Source organism: Lissotriton vulgaris, chromosome 1_1, assembly GCF_964263255.1.
Source record: "Lissotriton vulgaris chromosome 1_1, aLisVul1.2, whole genome shotgun sequence".
Classification (NCBI taxonomy): Eukaryota; Metazoa; Chordata; class Amphibia; order Caudata; family Salamandridae; genus Lissotriton; species Lissotriton vulgaris.
Window position 1 is genome coordinate 1,025,439,718 of NC_141685.1, and position 15,565 is coordinate 1,025,455,282.

At 45.1% G+C, this 15,565-nt stretch overlaps 1 protein-coding gene across 4 annotated transcripts in view; it reads right to left on the minus strand.

Moving 5' to 3' along the window:
- Nucleotides 1–15,565, minus strand: part of SLC44A2 (solute carrier family 44 member 2 (CTL2 blood group)) — a 376,289-nt gene that overhangs the window by 193,179 nt on the left and 167,545 nt on the right. For all 4 annotated transcript variants that reach the window (XM_086961742.1, XM_086961734.1, XM_086961726.1 and 1 more), the window contains exon 2: nt 10,839–10,887. In XM_086961742.1, the coding sequence (XP_086817868.1) occupies nt 10,839–10,887 (49 nt within the window). The remainder of the gene's footprint in view (nt 1–10,838; nt 10,888–15,565) is intronic.

Sequence of the window (15,565 nt, forward strand, 5' to 3'; positions counted from 1 at the left end):
GAGGTTCCATGAACAGTGATTATGTTGTACATATGGTTGTGGTCCCAAGCAAGGAGACAACAGATTGATCACAATAAATATAGACCCAGTCAGTTCTATATTGTTGAAGACATTCCCAGCCGGGCAGAGGTCTTCAAGGTTTATATTAAAATAACAGTTTTGAAAGACAAGAATACGCCTTCAACAATTCCTTAAGCCTTAAGCCTTAAGATCCACGCAGTATTGAATTATGGGTGACAGCGACACCCGCCACCCCTGAACAAATGCCCCCCATGCCTAATATGACACCCTCGTCCAGGGGCCCTGACTCATTTTAAGAGAAAAAAAACTACATATACCATGATCCCTCTATAACCCCGCCCCCAGACAGCGTGATTGGCGGATAGACCGGGTAGCTTTTAAATATCCAAGCCGAGCATCGTCACACACCCATTGACTGGACGTGGACTCGACGGATAAGAGATTCACTCGTGCTGAATAAGTAAGTGACCTGCAGGTTTCCCGCAACCCGCGCGTACCGCGATATCGCTGCACCTCCCGCCTAACGAGGACGTGCCTCCTTTCTCTAAAACGTACTCGCTTTGTTTACAAACAGGTCCCGGGCCACGGAGATACCGCCCTCTGGTCGCAAATTGGTGCACGAGACCAGATACCCTTTTACGAAGGTAGGAGTTGTCACACAAATTGCCATAATCGGTCTAGAATCAGTACCCGGGTCATTCCGCATACTAAATGCCATGTGTCTTCCACAGCCTCTAAAACATTGTGACAATGTGAGCCGTTTCCCCCCCCGAGTTTTGCACCGCACGGTGGGTTAAACATCAACACGAACCCCTGGTGAACCACAGGTATGAGTCACAACTTTATATAGGTTGAAGTTCAATGCGCTAACCCATATCCCTCTATGGCTCAGTGTGCTAAGCACCTTTTGTATGAATGTCTTTCCAGAATACTCCTACTCTTGGCGAAATACCGACACTGAGGCACATCTCTTGCCACGTGCAGGTAAAAGCCCACCTCCATATGTGGAGTCAATGTGTACTTTTGTTTTTTACAATGCCATGATATATAATTCTGACACCCCTTCTGTAATTTGTTACAGACTTATTGCTCCCAGTCCCCGTCCTGAAGAGAACCCTAAATTCCCGGGTTCGAAACGCGTCGACACCACCACCCTGCGGTCACGCATAAGGGTGCATCTAGGAAAAGAAATTGTCTAACACCTGAGTTCCTAGCTGTGCAACCCAATATAAATACTGCACCGCAGTGTTGTCAGGCAGGCAGGCGTCCCATTCAATCTATTCCCGCCTGTCCCATGGTTTTACATCCCCATGGACTGGTTGTCCTTTGCTTTTTGCACGAACTTTTCCACTGTTTATTAATTCAATTAATTTGTGAATATTGTATTGATGCATTGCTATCTGTGTGTCATTTTTTTGATTTTTTTGCTTATTTGCTTTCATTAGCCTTGCTTCACTCCTATTGTAAATATTGTATATTTGTATCTTTGTATATGTGTAGATATGGTATTCATGTAATCACTGTCGTGACAGTCCTTGGTTTGCCCTTGTGTTTTTGAAACTTTGAAAAACCAAAAAAGAAAATAAATTTGCTTTGGCACTTTTGACCGTGGCTACGTGGTACACATTGACTGCGTCGCTAATACTTATGTCACAAATGTTCCCTATCTAGCCACTTTTTTCTGTTGACTCTCTTGAAGACCATTTCAGCATTCTTGGATGAACACAAGCTACTCCAATCCCGCCAAGCAGCTTTTAGAGCCCATCATAGCACGGAGCTAGTTATGCTATCTGTCCTGGAAGAACTCAGGATTAAGGCCGATCATAAAGAATCGAGCGCCCTAATTTCATTAGACCTGTCAGCGGCGTTTGATACGGTCTGCCACACAAAATGACTGACCCAGCTGGTGGACTTGGGCATTCAGGGGCAAGTCCATAAATGGTTAGAATCCTTTTTATCAGGACGAGCGCAGAGGATCCAACTGGGCGAGCAGGTATCGGAAAAGGGCAACATTTCGTGTGGGGTCCCTCAAGGCTCCGCATTATCCCCTCTCCTCTAATATATACCTACAGCCTCTGGTGGCCGCGCTAGCCAAAATGGACTGCCGAGTATTCAACTACGCGGATGACACCCAACTCATCCTAAAGATTGATAATTCGACCCATGCCCAACAGTCAGCCCTGAGCATACTCCGGTTCACAGTTAACTGGATGACTGCTAATTCCTTAAAAATCAATCCAGACAAAACTGAAGTCCTAGCTATCTCAACTAAAAACAACCCCTGGAGTGATAAGTTCTGGCCCCAGGAGCTGGGGGTCACCCCTAACCCAGCACCCGTTGGGAAAAACATGGGCATTAAGATCGACTCTGAGCTCTCTATGATCTATCAAGTTAATTCTGTGGTCGGAACATGTATAGGTCTTTTAAGACAGCTGAGGAAACTGGGCCCTCTTCTTTCAGTCTCGTCAATGAGAACGATAGCATCAGCAGCTATTGTTTCGAGACTTGACTATGGTAACGCGCTTTATGTCGGGCTACCCCAGAATCTTACTAACAAACTGCAGGTAGTGTTGAATGATGCAGCCAGGCTCATCTTCAGGCTGCCCAGAAGAACTCATGCCACTCCCTTGCTGAGTAAGCTGCACTGGTTGCCCATTAAGCAAAGCGCGAAGTTTAATGGGATGTGCATTACCGACAAAGCTCTACACGGACACGCCCCAGGGTACATAAAAGATTATCTACTTAAATATGTGCCAGGGCGCGCGCTGCGCTCAGCCACAGCTGGACGGTTGACCTGCCCACGTTTTAATACCACATCCAAAGGAGGGAGAGTTTTTTCGGTTCTTCTGCCACAACTTTGGAATCAGCTGCCTGTTAATCTCCAGAAAGAACCCAGACTTCTCCCCTTCTGGAAACAACTAAAAACTCTTCTCATTAGGGAAGCATTAGATCGGGTTTAAATTCCTCTTTCAGTAACTGGAGACCTTCCCGCCTTTGACTGTTGTTTCTCCTCTTTCCAAGCGCTAAGAGACCGGTCGGTGTACACTTGCTATACAAGAACAAATTAACGTAATATGTAGGGCCTCGCGCCCTTATGCATGCAGCCCAGGGGTCAGCCGCCCGCACACTCTGCGCCCACTGTGCTCGGTGTCTATGGCTCCGCGTTCCTCTGCCAGACCAGCGCATTGCCACCGCTGCGAATTGTTTCTTCTCTGCCTTTTATAACAAGCCCACGGCGTGGCTCTCTGAGCTGAATGCTGGTCCTAACACTTGCGGCGATTAAAGGAATTCAGATTTCGAGCAGGGCCTATTCAGTCCTTTAGCCGCCCAAAGCGAGTGAAATGAGGAGCATTATCCATGTTGTATGTCTTTGGCTTTTGTTCCCTAGCTACAGTTGCTCTCCTGTCGAGTGCAGCATTACGATTGACCTCACGCAGAACACCTCCCGCTGTTAAGCGCTTCATAGATATTCTGCCAAAATTCATGAAATGGTTTCATTTTATTAATATTTGTGGCAGAACCCATGCACAAGACGAGCTGTCAGCAATTCAACCTATCCCTGTTTCAAGTAAACCGTAATCGAAAGAGCTCTTCTCGTTCCCTTTAACTGAGTCAGTCACATTTACAGTAGGCATTCCCAATAACCTGGGAAAGTAGAATGTGCATTTAACATAGTCTGTTAAAGAGATCGCAGCAGAAACAAATCCGCACTGCAAAAGACTGACAGCATTGTTGGCAGCTGATCATATTGCAACAAAAAAAATTAAGTGCGTATTTTATTGTACCATTTATATACCTCCTCAAATCCCAATAGGGGGCCCCAAAACGCATTTTCAGAAAAGCAAGGTGCCGTAACAACGGGTAGTGCGTGGTTGGCACTGCTGTATTGGTTGTGTTTCTATGTGGGAAGTAGTTTGCTATCAGGCTTGAGCGCAGCGCACAGCTGTGGGATGAGGGTGTGAGACTGTATTCAGCTGCTGGTGACTGGTGCGACAAATAAAGATGTACGTCGGCTACTTGAAGGTCCGGTATTTGTTAATACGAATAAGTCAATGAAAGTTTTCAGGTGAAGAAATAAAGGTGACCCTGTCTGAAAAATTACAGTTGAAGCAGCTGTGTTTTCCGGAACAGATTCCTCACCACCGCCCCCACCGTCTCTGTGCCTTTCCAGCTAGCAGTCATGCAATACTCTGATTGCACAACTTGCTCATACCCACGCTACACGCCCCCCTCTTCCCCTTCATCGCCTGCCTTTTCTTCAGCGCACAAATCACATACTCATGCAACATACCAGTGTTCACACATAAAATGTGTCGCTTAGAGACATTCGTTACGCAAACCAATCTTTCCAGGGCCTCACAAGACTTTCTAGTTTTAATGCGCTGTGAGTGCTCAGTTGAAGCTGAAGAATTGAGGCAACATCGCGCGGCGCAATCCGGAAGTCAGGCAGCCTTTGTTGGGACGTGGGGAGGGCCTGCCAAAGAAATAAGTAGGAACCGTCGGGGAAGACGTCCGGAAGCCTGCGGGCTCCATGCTGAAGTCCCGGCCCCATCAGAGGGACTGGGCGAAGAGAGAGGGCAGACTGCATGGCACCAGAGGTAACACGGGGCTCCCGAGTGGTGAAGAGAGCCCGGCGGCGTGCCAAGAGACGGGCAAGGAACCCGCACACCTAGCCGTCAGTGAGAGTTAGGACATTCAGAGTTCAGCGCGCTTGCGCATAGGAAATAAAATTACAGAAGGCTTGCGAGGACGGAAGGGGGACAGGAGATATGCACGGCACGTTCACATTTCCAGTCAGGCATGCCCGTGCCACTCTCTTGTCTCCCTTCCGAGGCAAGTCGCTTGCGACAGCGCTTCGCGCTGCGGTTGCCAGGCAAGACCTAAAAACCCAGAGAGTTCAAGTGACATACTGACCAATGGTTGAGTGTTTCCTAAAGTCCTAGAGAGTTTTGATGTTACTACACTGGTCTTAACTCCTCCTCTAATCCGTCTGAAAAATCTATCTTTTCTAGGTGGGCGTGTATGTATGTCTATGGCAAGTCTATGGTGCAAACTTAGCCAAAAGGGAGTAAACACTTGGAGAGCCTGCATATATGTATGTATATGGCATGTCTATGGCGCAAATCAGACCCCCCCAGGATATAGCGGCATAAAAGTGCAAATTTAGAGGCACAAAAATGTAAATTTAGCTGCATTATAGCGGCACTTTATTTTACTCATAATCATTCCTTTTCAGCCCTAAATCAACGGAACCTGTTTTAACATTTGAAATAGGCATGGTAAAGTTTCTGCAGGTCTACGGAAGCACAGCTCCAATCTACTAACCTTGTGGAAGGGGGTCGTATTTCTCCCTGGGGTTTTTTGGGCGCCCATGAGTGCACCCCTACGGGGTACCACTTTCACCGCTCCCTGGTTGCAGTCGCACAGCCCCCATTTGCTCCCTTGGTGCAGTCACAGAGACCCCCCATCGCTCCCTGGGTGCAGAGGTACAGCCTCCACATGTGTTGCATGCAGGACTCCCTTTGGGTAGTGCTGACAGGGCAGACATCTCGCAATAATCATCCTACAGAACCAGGTTCCCCAGTTCCAAATTCAGTAGCTCTGACCATGGCGTCACATCCTCTCCCCCACTAAACACCATACCAACCACTGAGAGAAACTCGCCCTGTCTCAACTATAACCCAATTGTGCCCGCTATAAACACCTGGATGCGGCTCAATTTAAATTACGCACTAGACAAGAGCAATATGCTGCCTACAAAAAAAGTAACATCATCCTGGAAAAAGAAAATACTCATAGGGAATTCAAAATTAAGTAAAGCATGTGAAATGTAAGCAGGAAAAACATGGTTACTTTAACACTCACTATTCAGAAATCAGGGAGTGCTTTTACCTGAAAAGTTAAGAACACGACTACAGGGCACGGAATGGACCCATTTCAGTGTCCATTGCCTATATCCTTACAGAATGTAAGCAGTATAGTAAAAAGACCAATTCTCTGAACACCGAGACGCAGTACACATTTTGTTTTCCAATCCATGTGTTGCAGTGCCTCCAGCACTTGTGCACTAGTTCCCCGCCCAGGGGAAAACAACGCTATTCAAAGAAAGACAAGTAAACAAAAGTAGAGCTTCACTGGCAAACTCTGTAGAGTGGCGCAAATGTGTTTGGGTATGAATAAAATCAATCATCCCACTTTGCTATCACTCGGTTTGGCTTGGTTTAGTTATTTTCATGTTTTGAACCTTTTATTCCCACAGCTACACTTTGGAACATTGCTTTCATTGGGCCGGTACTGTCCAGTACGAAGTACCCAGCACTTATTTAGAGAGAGAGAGAGAGAGAGAGAGAGAGAGAGAGAGAGAGAGAGAGAGAGAGAGAGAGAGTGCCGGCACTTCTCAGAAACAAGCAGGTACTTTGTTACAGAGTACCTGCACTTCTATTAATCCATTTCAAGCACTGTTTTGGATCTGTAAAATATCACAAAAATACATCAATTACAATGTTTTTCTTTTTTGGATCCATTTCACAAGGAAACAAATCACCGAACGAAGAAAAGAGAGGGGGAGAACCGTTTCTGAAATAAGGGTTTTCAGTCAGAGAGAAGGTGCTAGACAAAGCGAAGGAAGAAAAGGGAGGAAGAAAGAAAGGGGGGAGGGCAGTTGAAGCGGCAGAGCAGACACACACAGTGTATTGTGTGTGCAAGAAAGGAAAACACAGTCCTTTTTCTTATCTGCGCGCCCCGCCCGTCCCGGGGCTGGAATCCTAATTGTTTTACATTATTTCCAGTCGAGCCTGCAGCTGGAGAGAAGAGAAGCAATACTTTGCTTTTCTCGCTCCTCTTTCATAACTATGGTGAATAATCCAGGAAGCAAATACGGCTGTAAAGCGCAGTTTCACGGGATGACGTATGGGCGCAGAGCCAATAAAATGGCTTCATTTTTTCATGCCTACCGGGAGAGTGTTTTTTCACGGGCAGTTTGGTAAATATTGCGCCCATAGCGCTTGCCAGCTGATTTCGCGATTTTTTGGTGAATCGCGAAATCGCGAAATGCTGGAGGGTCTGGCAAATGTAGCCAAAAGGCAGCAAACACTTGGGGAGAGGATGTGGTCTCGCAGCTAGACGGACTACTTTGGAGCTGGGAATCCAAGGTTCGAGCCTCTGGGTCGACTCCACATCGGTGATCCTGGGTAAATCCCTTAATCTCCTTGTGCCTATCTAAAAAATGAACATGTCCTTGTGTAACGTAACTGGTGCTCATTTAAAAGCACTCCAAAACCTCCGGGTCGAATTAGCGCTATATAAAATCTGCTAAAACAAAAAACAGTGTACATGGTCAGAGACAAGCATAAAGTCAACGAGTAATAGAAGAGGAAGCCGAGCTGTGGATGGTTAATGTATTCTGATGTACTGTTCTTTAAAGAGGAGCCTTCAACTCTTTTCTAAACTGGAGCAATTTTGGACGTCCTGATAGACACAGGGGATGTTGTTCCAAATCCTGGGTGCATCCACGGAAAAGGCCTGCTGACTTGTTCCTTCTATCTTTTTTTTATGTTTTACACTTCTTAGTCTGCAGTCTGATAGGGTCATGGCTGGGGGTGTGCCAAGAACCACCAGCGATATTGAGCTTGTCTGCATGATAAGAATTCGTTCATGATGGTCAACTGTGACGTAGGAAGCTGAGTGGTCCAGTAAAATCAGGAGGCAGGGGATAGCCACATTTGTGGTCAAGAGGGCCTCGTCTACATTGTTTACGGTAGCGGTCTCTGTGCTGCAGCAAGGTCTGAAATAAGTCTACCAGCCGTGCAGGAGATGGTTAGCACCAATTTGATATTGGAGTTGAAAACAGATTGCCTTTCCAATCCTCCTGCAGATGGATGGAAGGGGAGTGGTGGTCTACACTAGACACGGATGACCTCGCCAACTACCAGATTTCTTTTGGACTGGGGGAATCTGGCCTGTTTTGAGGCTTCTGGGAAGAATGCTTGCACGAGGGAGTAAGTAGGATTGGGAGAGCATCTGAGAGAACTTTGATGAAGGACAATGACAACATATTCATAAGAAGTGGCTTTGAGGGAGAGGCGTATGACTGAGATCTGAGAGAGATACAGCTTTGAAAATTGGCCATTGCTGGATTCTAGGGAAAGCTGTGGGTGTCTTGTACTTCTGTATTTTTTTCCCTGAGGAGTCTAATGGTATTGCCCTTTTCTATAGTGATGAATAGGTGGGTCCAGCGGGGGGCAGATGCAGGGCTCAATTGTCTTGAACAGCGTTCTGCTTTGGTAAGTGGCTACATTGATGGTGTTGGTATAGTACTTTGCTTTGGCTGATGTAATGAGCTGTCTGTATGTTGCATGGAGGGACTTCAGTATCAAGAGGTAAGGAGATCTTCCAAAAATTGTTGAAGTTCTTTAGAAGGGTTCTGGTATTGGACAAACCATTGGTAGAGTGAGAGGAGTTCAAGCATTATGGTGACTATGGGAAGTATTTGAAGGATTTGAAGATCTGGTCTTTTCTTTTGTGTTGACCTCGATTTGCTGGTAGGATGCTGAGAAGGGTGATCTGGATGGCAAAGTGGTATGACCAGTCGAGAGTTATGAGCGATTTCTATTGTATTATTACTGATGTTGAGAAGACAAATCGAGGATGTGATCTCTGGAGTATGTTGGTTGTGTGACATGCTGTGTAGCATGTTGAGTTTGAGGAGGCTGAAAGGGGTGTCCTTTAGCTTGTTTTGTCTGGGAGGTTGACTCACCAAGGAGGGTGGTGTGGGCATGTCAAATGGATGAGGTAATGAGAAGGTCTGAGAATTTATTAACGCAGTCCTTGCTTGCCTAGGGAGTAGGACCACAGCGAGGCCTCCTCCTTTCTTATGTGCACAGTCCATGCCATGGATGCTGTACCCTGTGAGAAGAAGAAAGTATAGGATGTGTGAAGAAGTGGACGTTAACCATGTTTCGATGGTTACAGGATAAAGCTTGTGTTAGGTGATGATGGTTGGGATGGCTGGTGCATCGAGTACTGCAGGGCGTATGTTAATGAGCATCAGTTGGAATGTGTGTTCTGTAGTTTGAGGGTGTGTGCCCTGGTCTGTGTCTGCGTTTTGATGGGAACGCCTGGATACCCTTAAGAGTTGATTGAATAGGGAGAAGGCAGGAGGTGATGTCACTTCCTGTGCAGATGAATGAAGGGAAATACAACAGTGTCACTTCCTGTGCAGATGGAAGATGGTAAATTTAGTGATAATCGAGCCTGTACCTAGTGCTTCATTTGGATCGGTGGGTGTAGGTGGCGAGAACCAGCTAACATACTTGGTGATCAGTACTTGATTTTTAACTCCTCATCAGGCTTTGACCCAGATCAAAAGAGAGAACAGCAGAAACTGAAGAAACAAGCATTTGCAATGCAATCAATCTCACCCTTGAGACCTTATATGTATTTAGCTATGCAGCAGATTAGCCTGGGTTCTGAAACGTCGACTGTTCTTTTACATGGTAAGAAAGTAAGCACCAAACTGCATGACACAACAGGTATAGGAACACGTGGAGAGAAATATTGCCTTTCAGCGGGAAATGGTATAGTCCAAAGCATAGGTTTTGAATATAAAATCAGGGCATTCAGGGGTCATATCACTGAAAATACAGTATTAGAAAAAAAATATTATGGTCTACTGGTGCTCGTGGAAAATAATTTCTATGGACTGGAATCTAGTGAATGCTAAAGTGATTCTGGTATTTTACTGATCTTGGCTGGTAGTTTACTATCAAGAAAGTTAAATAGAAGCAGTTGCCAGAGAAATTAAAAAAAGAAAGTCCCTAAGCAGAAAGCAATTCTGGTATTTTACGGACCTCTGCTGGTCGTTTTCTATCAAGACAGTTAAATAGAGGCAGTTGAACAGAAAAAAAAGTTCCAAAGTGGAAGCAGACAAGTCCTAGATCTGATCTCCAGAGCCCACAAAGTACATACACATACAAGTATATAATAAGTATATACTATTGTATATAAAAAAGGTCTTGAATGCTCGACCTAAAAAAGATGGAAGAGAAATATTGTACAGAGGCAGCTGTGTAGAGTTTTGAAGAAAGAGACATTAGATGGAATCAAAATTAGTCGGCCATAGCATTCAGCAACCTCAACATTTGGAGCCAGTGGGCTCCTAAGTACAACTTTAGGCACCAGCACAATTTTGTTTCTCGAAATGAAGCATTTATGCACCACCTGCACCCATAGACCAGAGCTGTAACTACCCAGTATGACACATAATGTGAGACACTGGGTTTCTCTTGGGAAATTGCTGTGCTATGCTCAGCTGCTTCTTCGACTTGCCATACACTAAGAGGGGCACTCTGTTAATAGGGTAATGAAGTGGGGGTAGCAACATATAGGGAGAATAGCACTGCACACACCAGCACATGAGCATGCACGTCAACTTTTGTTCACCCTCACGTTTGTGCCACTCTGGGTACCATCCTCGTCGTGGATAAAGCAGATTATGCCCTGTCATATGAACAGGTTCCACACTGAAGTGGCAGGGGCCTACATCGATCTGTGAAATGCCGCCCCCCTCCCCCCACCAAATGAATGCTTTTATTCCACCCTATAGCCCGTATGTCCACTCCATTTGTGGCCTAAGCCCACTAACCCGAAGTTGATGCTTGCCTGTACTCCTCAACACACGTCCCTCCCTTAGGTGCCCCAGCATACAAACACACAGAGGCTGCCCACTGTACCCAATCGGTCAACTCCATTCTGTAAAAGAACCCCTCGTATGCAACATCTGACCCACAGAGGTAGCTAACAGTCAGTGAAACACTCACCTCTCCTTGACCGGGCCTTTGAAGTTTGGATCATGTTTATGTGGCTCACCTAGTAAGAACAAAAAAAAGCAGAAATTCAGGTTAATTGTCAGACGTCTTTCACTTCCACCACTATTTACATATTTGTGCAGAATAGGGTATGTGAGTATCTTCTCATTCCTCTGAAACCCCTGAATTTTACATTACACGATATGGAAAAAATTGTCAAGATTTTTCAGTGGCGGTCTGGCACAAACCGAGAAAAACATGCATTGGGAAAGTAAATCTGTTTGGTACCCACTGGCTTTGCCACTGGTTTACAGCAATAATGTACCACATCCCAAATGTTGCAGCACAGCTAAATAATAATAAAAATAAAAAGCCTGACAAGGTTGCCCGTGTCATATTGTTGGCGGGAACCACGCATGCATGCTCCTATAAATTGTCGTGTGTCGTTTCTTTTAGGTCTCGTATAGGGAGTACTTGCGCTGTCTCTTCAAGACATGATGGGGGTGGGGGGACTGCTGTCTGTGCTCCTTGCAGAGTTTGGTGTTGCCTTTTTACTGCTTTGTTACTTCTTTCTGTGACTTGCGGCGTTTGTATAGGACTTCAAGAGCAATATCTGGAGACCTATCGGGAATCTCGCCCTATTTAAGCTCCACTCCGTGCGCACTGAGTGCACGTATTTATTAAGAACACGAAGCAGTAATTATGCCTGTCCACTTAGAGCATATAAAAAGGCCAGGTTTTGCGTCATACTACTCAATGATGGTAGGTAGGTAGCAAATTGTCATGACGTTCCACATCCGATTTCTTAATTTTTCGATGTACTTCTAGAATGTGAATGCTTAATGCAAATATGAAATCTCACCACCACCACCACCACCACCACCACCACCACCACCACCACGAAGGGTGTAATTGGTAAAGGCCAGGTAGGCAGCTATTATAATCATTTTTTCTACTTGCTGTATGTGTTCTCTCACCAAACCTTGATGACACGTCGAACACTCCATGATTTTAGGATGATGCATTAAAAAAAGGCCCAAATCCCAAAAGCAGTGGTAAAAAGGTAAAATCGTATATTCTGAGAACAAGCACACCATTAATGCAAATTGGTGCTTGAACTAGAATGCAGGAGTGTGATAAGCAAAGCACATATTTTTGTCCCTTGCTTTCCCTATCATCGACAGACTACCCAAAAGAAAGTAAATTTGAATCTTTGACCATTCCCAAATTACCATTTATTTGCAATTCCTGACTCTCCAGATTTACTCCTCAAATCCATAACAAAGTATTGTAGCAAGAGTGCCATGTGTACTACAAGTAAGGGAAAGGGCTCAACCTTTATTTTGTGTGCGGTCTGAAAAAGCCATTAACTGGCCGCAGTTTTTCACGGCCAGACTAAATACAAGTGATCAAATATTTAGGTACCTTGCAGCAACCAACCTTATCACTTAGCAGGAACTACAGCAAGTAAACAAAATACAAGACCAACATGGTGCCCTAGGTTTGGAAGTCTGTATGCAGATGTACTTAAGCCACAGAAGGATTTTAATGCCACTAGCATATTATGCGCTCTTTAGTTTGTCTATAGCAGGGGCCTTTTAGATCAAGGCACAAATGCAAGAATACGTACAAGTGTATTTTTCAGCCCGTTCCAAAGCCTGGGTTTTGACACTGCAGCTGTCAAACAGACCTACAGCTTCCAACACAAAGTTGGATTTTGGGCGGACACTTTCAACCATAGGATTTCTCCTAACAAAATCTTTCAACCATTGGTTTGAGACTTTTCAGGCTCAATCTGATGGAATATTCATCTGTCACCCACTGCCTGTTTGGATGCATCCTTCCACCTCTATCCAAGTGCTCACACTGAGCTGTATGACAAGGTATCATAGAACTAGTTCCCAATTGGTCCATTGCAGATGGGATCCCCTCCCCCCCCCCCCCCCCCCCCGGTTTGGCTTGCTGTTCCTTTCCCCCTTCCAGCATCCACTATTTGCTCCCCCTAACACACCACTCTCTTCACGCTCTTGTACCTCCCCTTTAACAGTCCCTTTTTCGCTTCTGCACTCAGCTCAACCGCCAACCACTCAGACCTCCCACCTGCCCATTCTTTTCATTGGAGGACTTGTATCCTTTCACTTCTCATTCATGGGACTACTTATTTTCCTTTGAGCACTCCATAACATTGCATTTGTCTTACATCTTGTTTGTCTTACATCTTTTATGTATTTTGCTTCCTCCCCTCAAGTACAGCGCATTCATGTTGCTCCCTCCTCAGAGTAGACCAGCTTGCCCATTTTGGTCTCCATCCAGGCTTTTTTTTTTCTTTTCAACCCCATGCCCTCACATCACGTTCCTCCCATGCTACCCCAGCCCACTTCCAGTTGCATCCCTCATTTCTCATTGGCTCTGCCATTGCTCCCCTCCCATTCTGAAGAAATTTTTGTTCCACCACTTCTGGGGCCCAGCAGTTACCATTCACTGCGGAGCTGCTCTTTTTTTTATAAAGCAGTTTTGCACAGTAAACTCCCTCCAGTGCAGTCTGCCATCGTGAAATGGTACATAAAATAATAAATACAAGCATTGGCATAGCCAATAGGTCTCGCCTTTAGGACCTTATACATGTTTAGTTATCCAGCACAATATCCTCGGTGCAAAAACATCAAGTGTTGCAAAGCTAAAAACCTATAAGGTCCCAAAGGCGAGACCTATTGGCAATGTGTCAAATAACACCCCTCATCAACATAGAAACGCCGATGGGGCACTAAGCAAATAAAGAAAATGTAATTTTTAAAACCAGCATCATACCTGTTAAATAAAAAAGCTTACTTATGACAGCAGCTAACTAGCCCTGCTTTGGAACACCCAAAAAAGTGCCTCTCACTGTTTTCACTTGGCCCTCTCCAACAACCGGGGGACGAGCCATATATGTCGAAATTTGCCAGGACAGCGGATTAAAACTGGGTCGCCTGGTCACCCTATTGAGATTGCTCTCTGAAGTCCTGTCTTCAGACAAAATGGGCAATTATATTAAACATATGTCTTTTATTGTCTACTGAAAGATTTCTAGGCCGAATCTTGATAAAATTATTATTGCAAGTAAGCCATGTGTGTTTAACCAGAAACGATGCAGACCAGGTAATGCTAATAACTGCAACCAATGGGGCATAAATAAAAACTAAGGACAGTGAATAACGCGTACTTACTTCTTTCTCGATTCAGAGCCTCGGGATACAGGGTTCTTTGATGTCATGTATCCGCCCTGCTAAACCTGGCATATGCCGCTAACGTGGTTTTGACCTATGGCTAAAGTGTTACGTGCGGTAAGATATCCAATCACCTACATTCCTCAACATTACTTTATTGTCTCACCAGATACCCCAATGTGAACGAGCAAAGTGACGAACATGACGTACTGTTTCCAACTCATACACATGTAGGAAAAAAAGGTTAAGTTAATCAAATTTCATAATGAGAATGACAAATGTCCTAATATAGAGGGGCAGAGTAGAATAGCTCCTTTCCTAAGATGGAAAAACGGCGGAGAAAAAAAAAGATGTAGTTAATACACTGTCCAAAGATTGATACAATGTAGCAGACCTAAAAGTGGTGCGCGTGCGAGCGAAAGTAAAACCAGCACGTTTGCACATAAGTTAGCAATTAAAGAGAGACGTGGCGGGGGAGGGGCGGAGGAGCGTTGAGAAAGCAATCCAAATGGCACCTGATTGGAAGCTGAACGTTGGCGGTGTACGCGCACATGAACGCAAGCGCTAGGCCAGCCAAAGCTTGTGGTAGCACTTTTTAAAGCCCCTACTAAATGTCTTGCAGAGCAGCACATGCGCTGGCTCAGCGTGACCTAAAAATAGCGCACGCTTTACTCCTTTGATGCACAAATGGGGACTCATTCATTCGCATATGTCATCCATCACACATGCACACAGAGACTGAATGATGCGGCTCTGTTTCTAGCTTTCCTTATTGATAGGACCGGTCTGGATCAAAGGAAGACGTGAAGGAGGTGTACAGTGCTGGGAAAGTTCTGCACCTCACTACTCGGATTCCAATCTTCTACCAAGGAAACCCAAACAGCCCAGAAGACCCCCAAAGACCATGCAGAACAAAGGATGGGCACACTTGACCAACATATCAATCTTTCAGTTTCATACAGTGGACAAACTGCAGCCTCAGAATGACATACCACAGTCGGCTCAGTACCTCCAAATTAAAAAGAACATCCAGCGACCACTGTTCAATCTTCAAACTCACATGGGACCTTGGTTGTCCAAACAAGCAAAGACTTTAGAAAAGATATGGGGCACAGACGGCCTCCGATCCACATTCCGTTTTTATTTTTAGGTCAGGTCAACACAAAAAGTTGGATGATATACAATGATCGCTGACAAGGAGCCTCAAAATGTAAAGGTGACATCTGGAGAATGATGTCACAGTAGGTTTAGAACACAATAAAAAACAAACAAAGACATTTCAGAGCCTTTATTGTTAAAGATCTAAAATTAAACCGCCAATAAAACACTGTTGCTAGTCATCCCACCAGGCTTCACAGCCACCCTAACTTAAAGAATATAATTGAGATATTGTGTCAAAATAAAGGTTAAGGTTTGGGCACCTACGAAACAGAGACCAGTCAGTGGAACTGCAAATAAAGGTAATGATTCGCACCTCTACACACCAGTTCAAGGTACTGTAGCAATACATCCCCTGTATCCCATAAAGCAAAA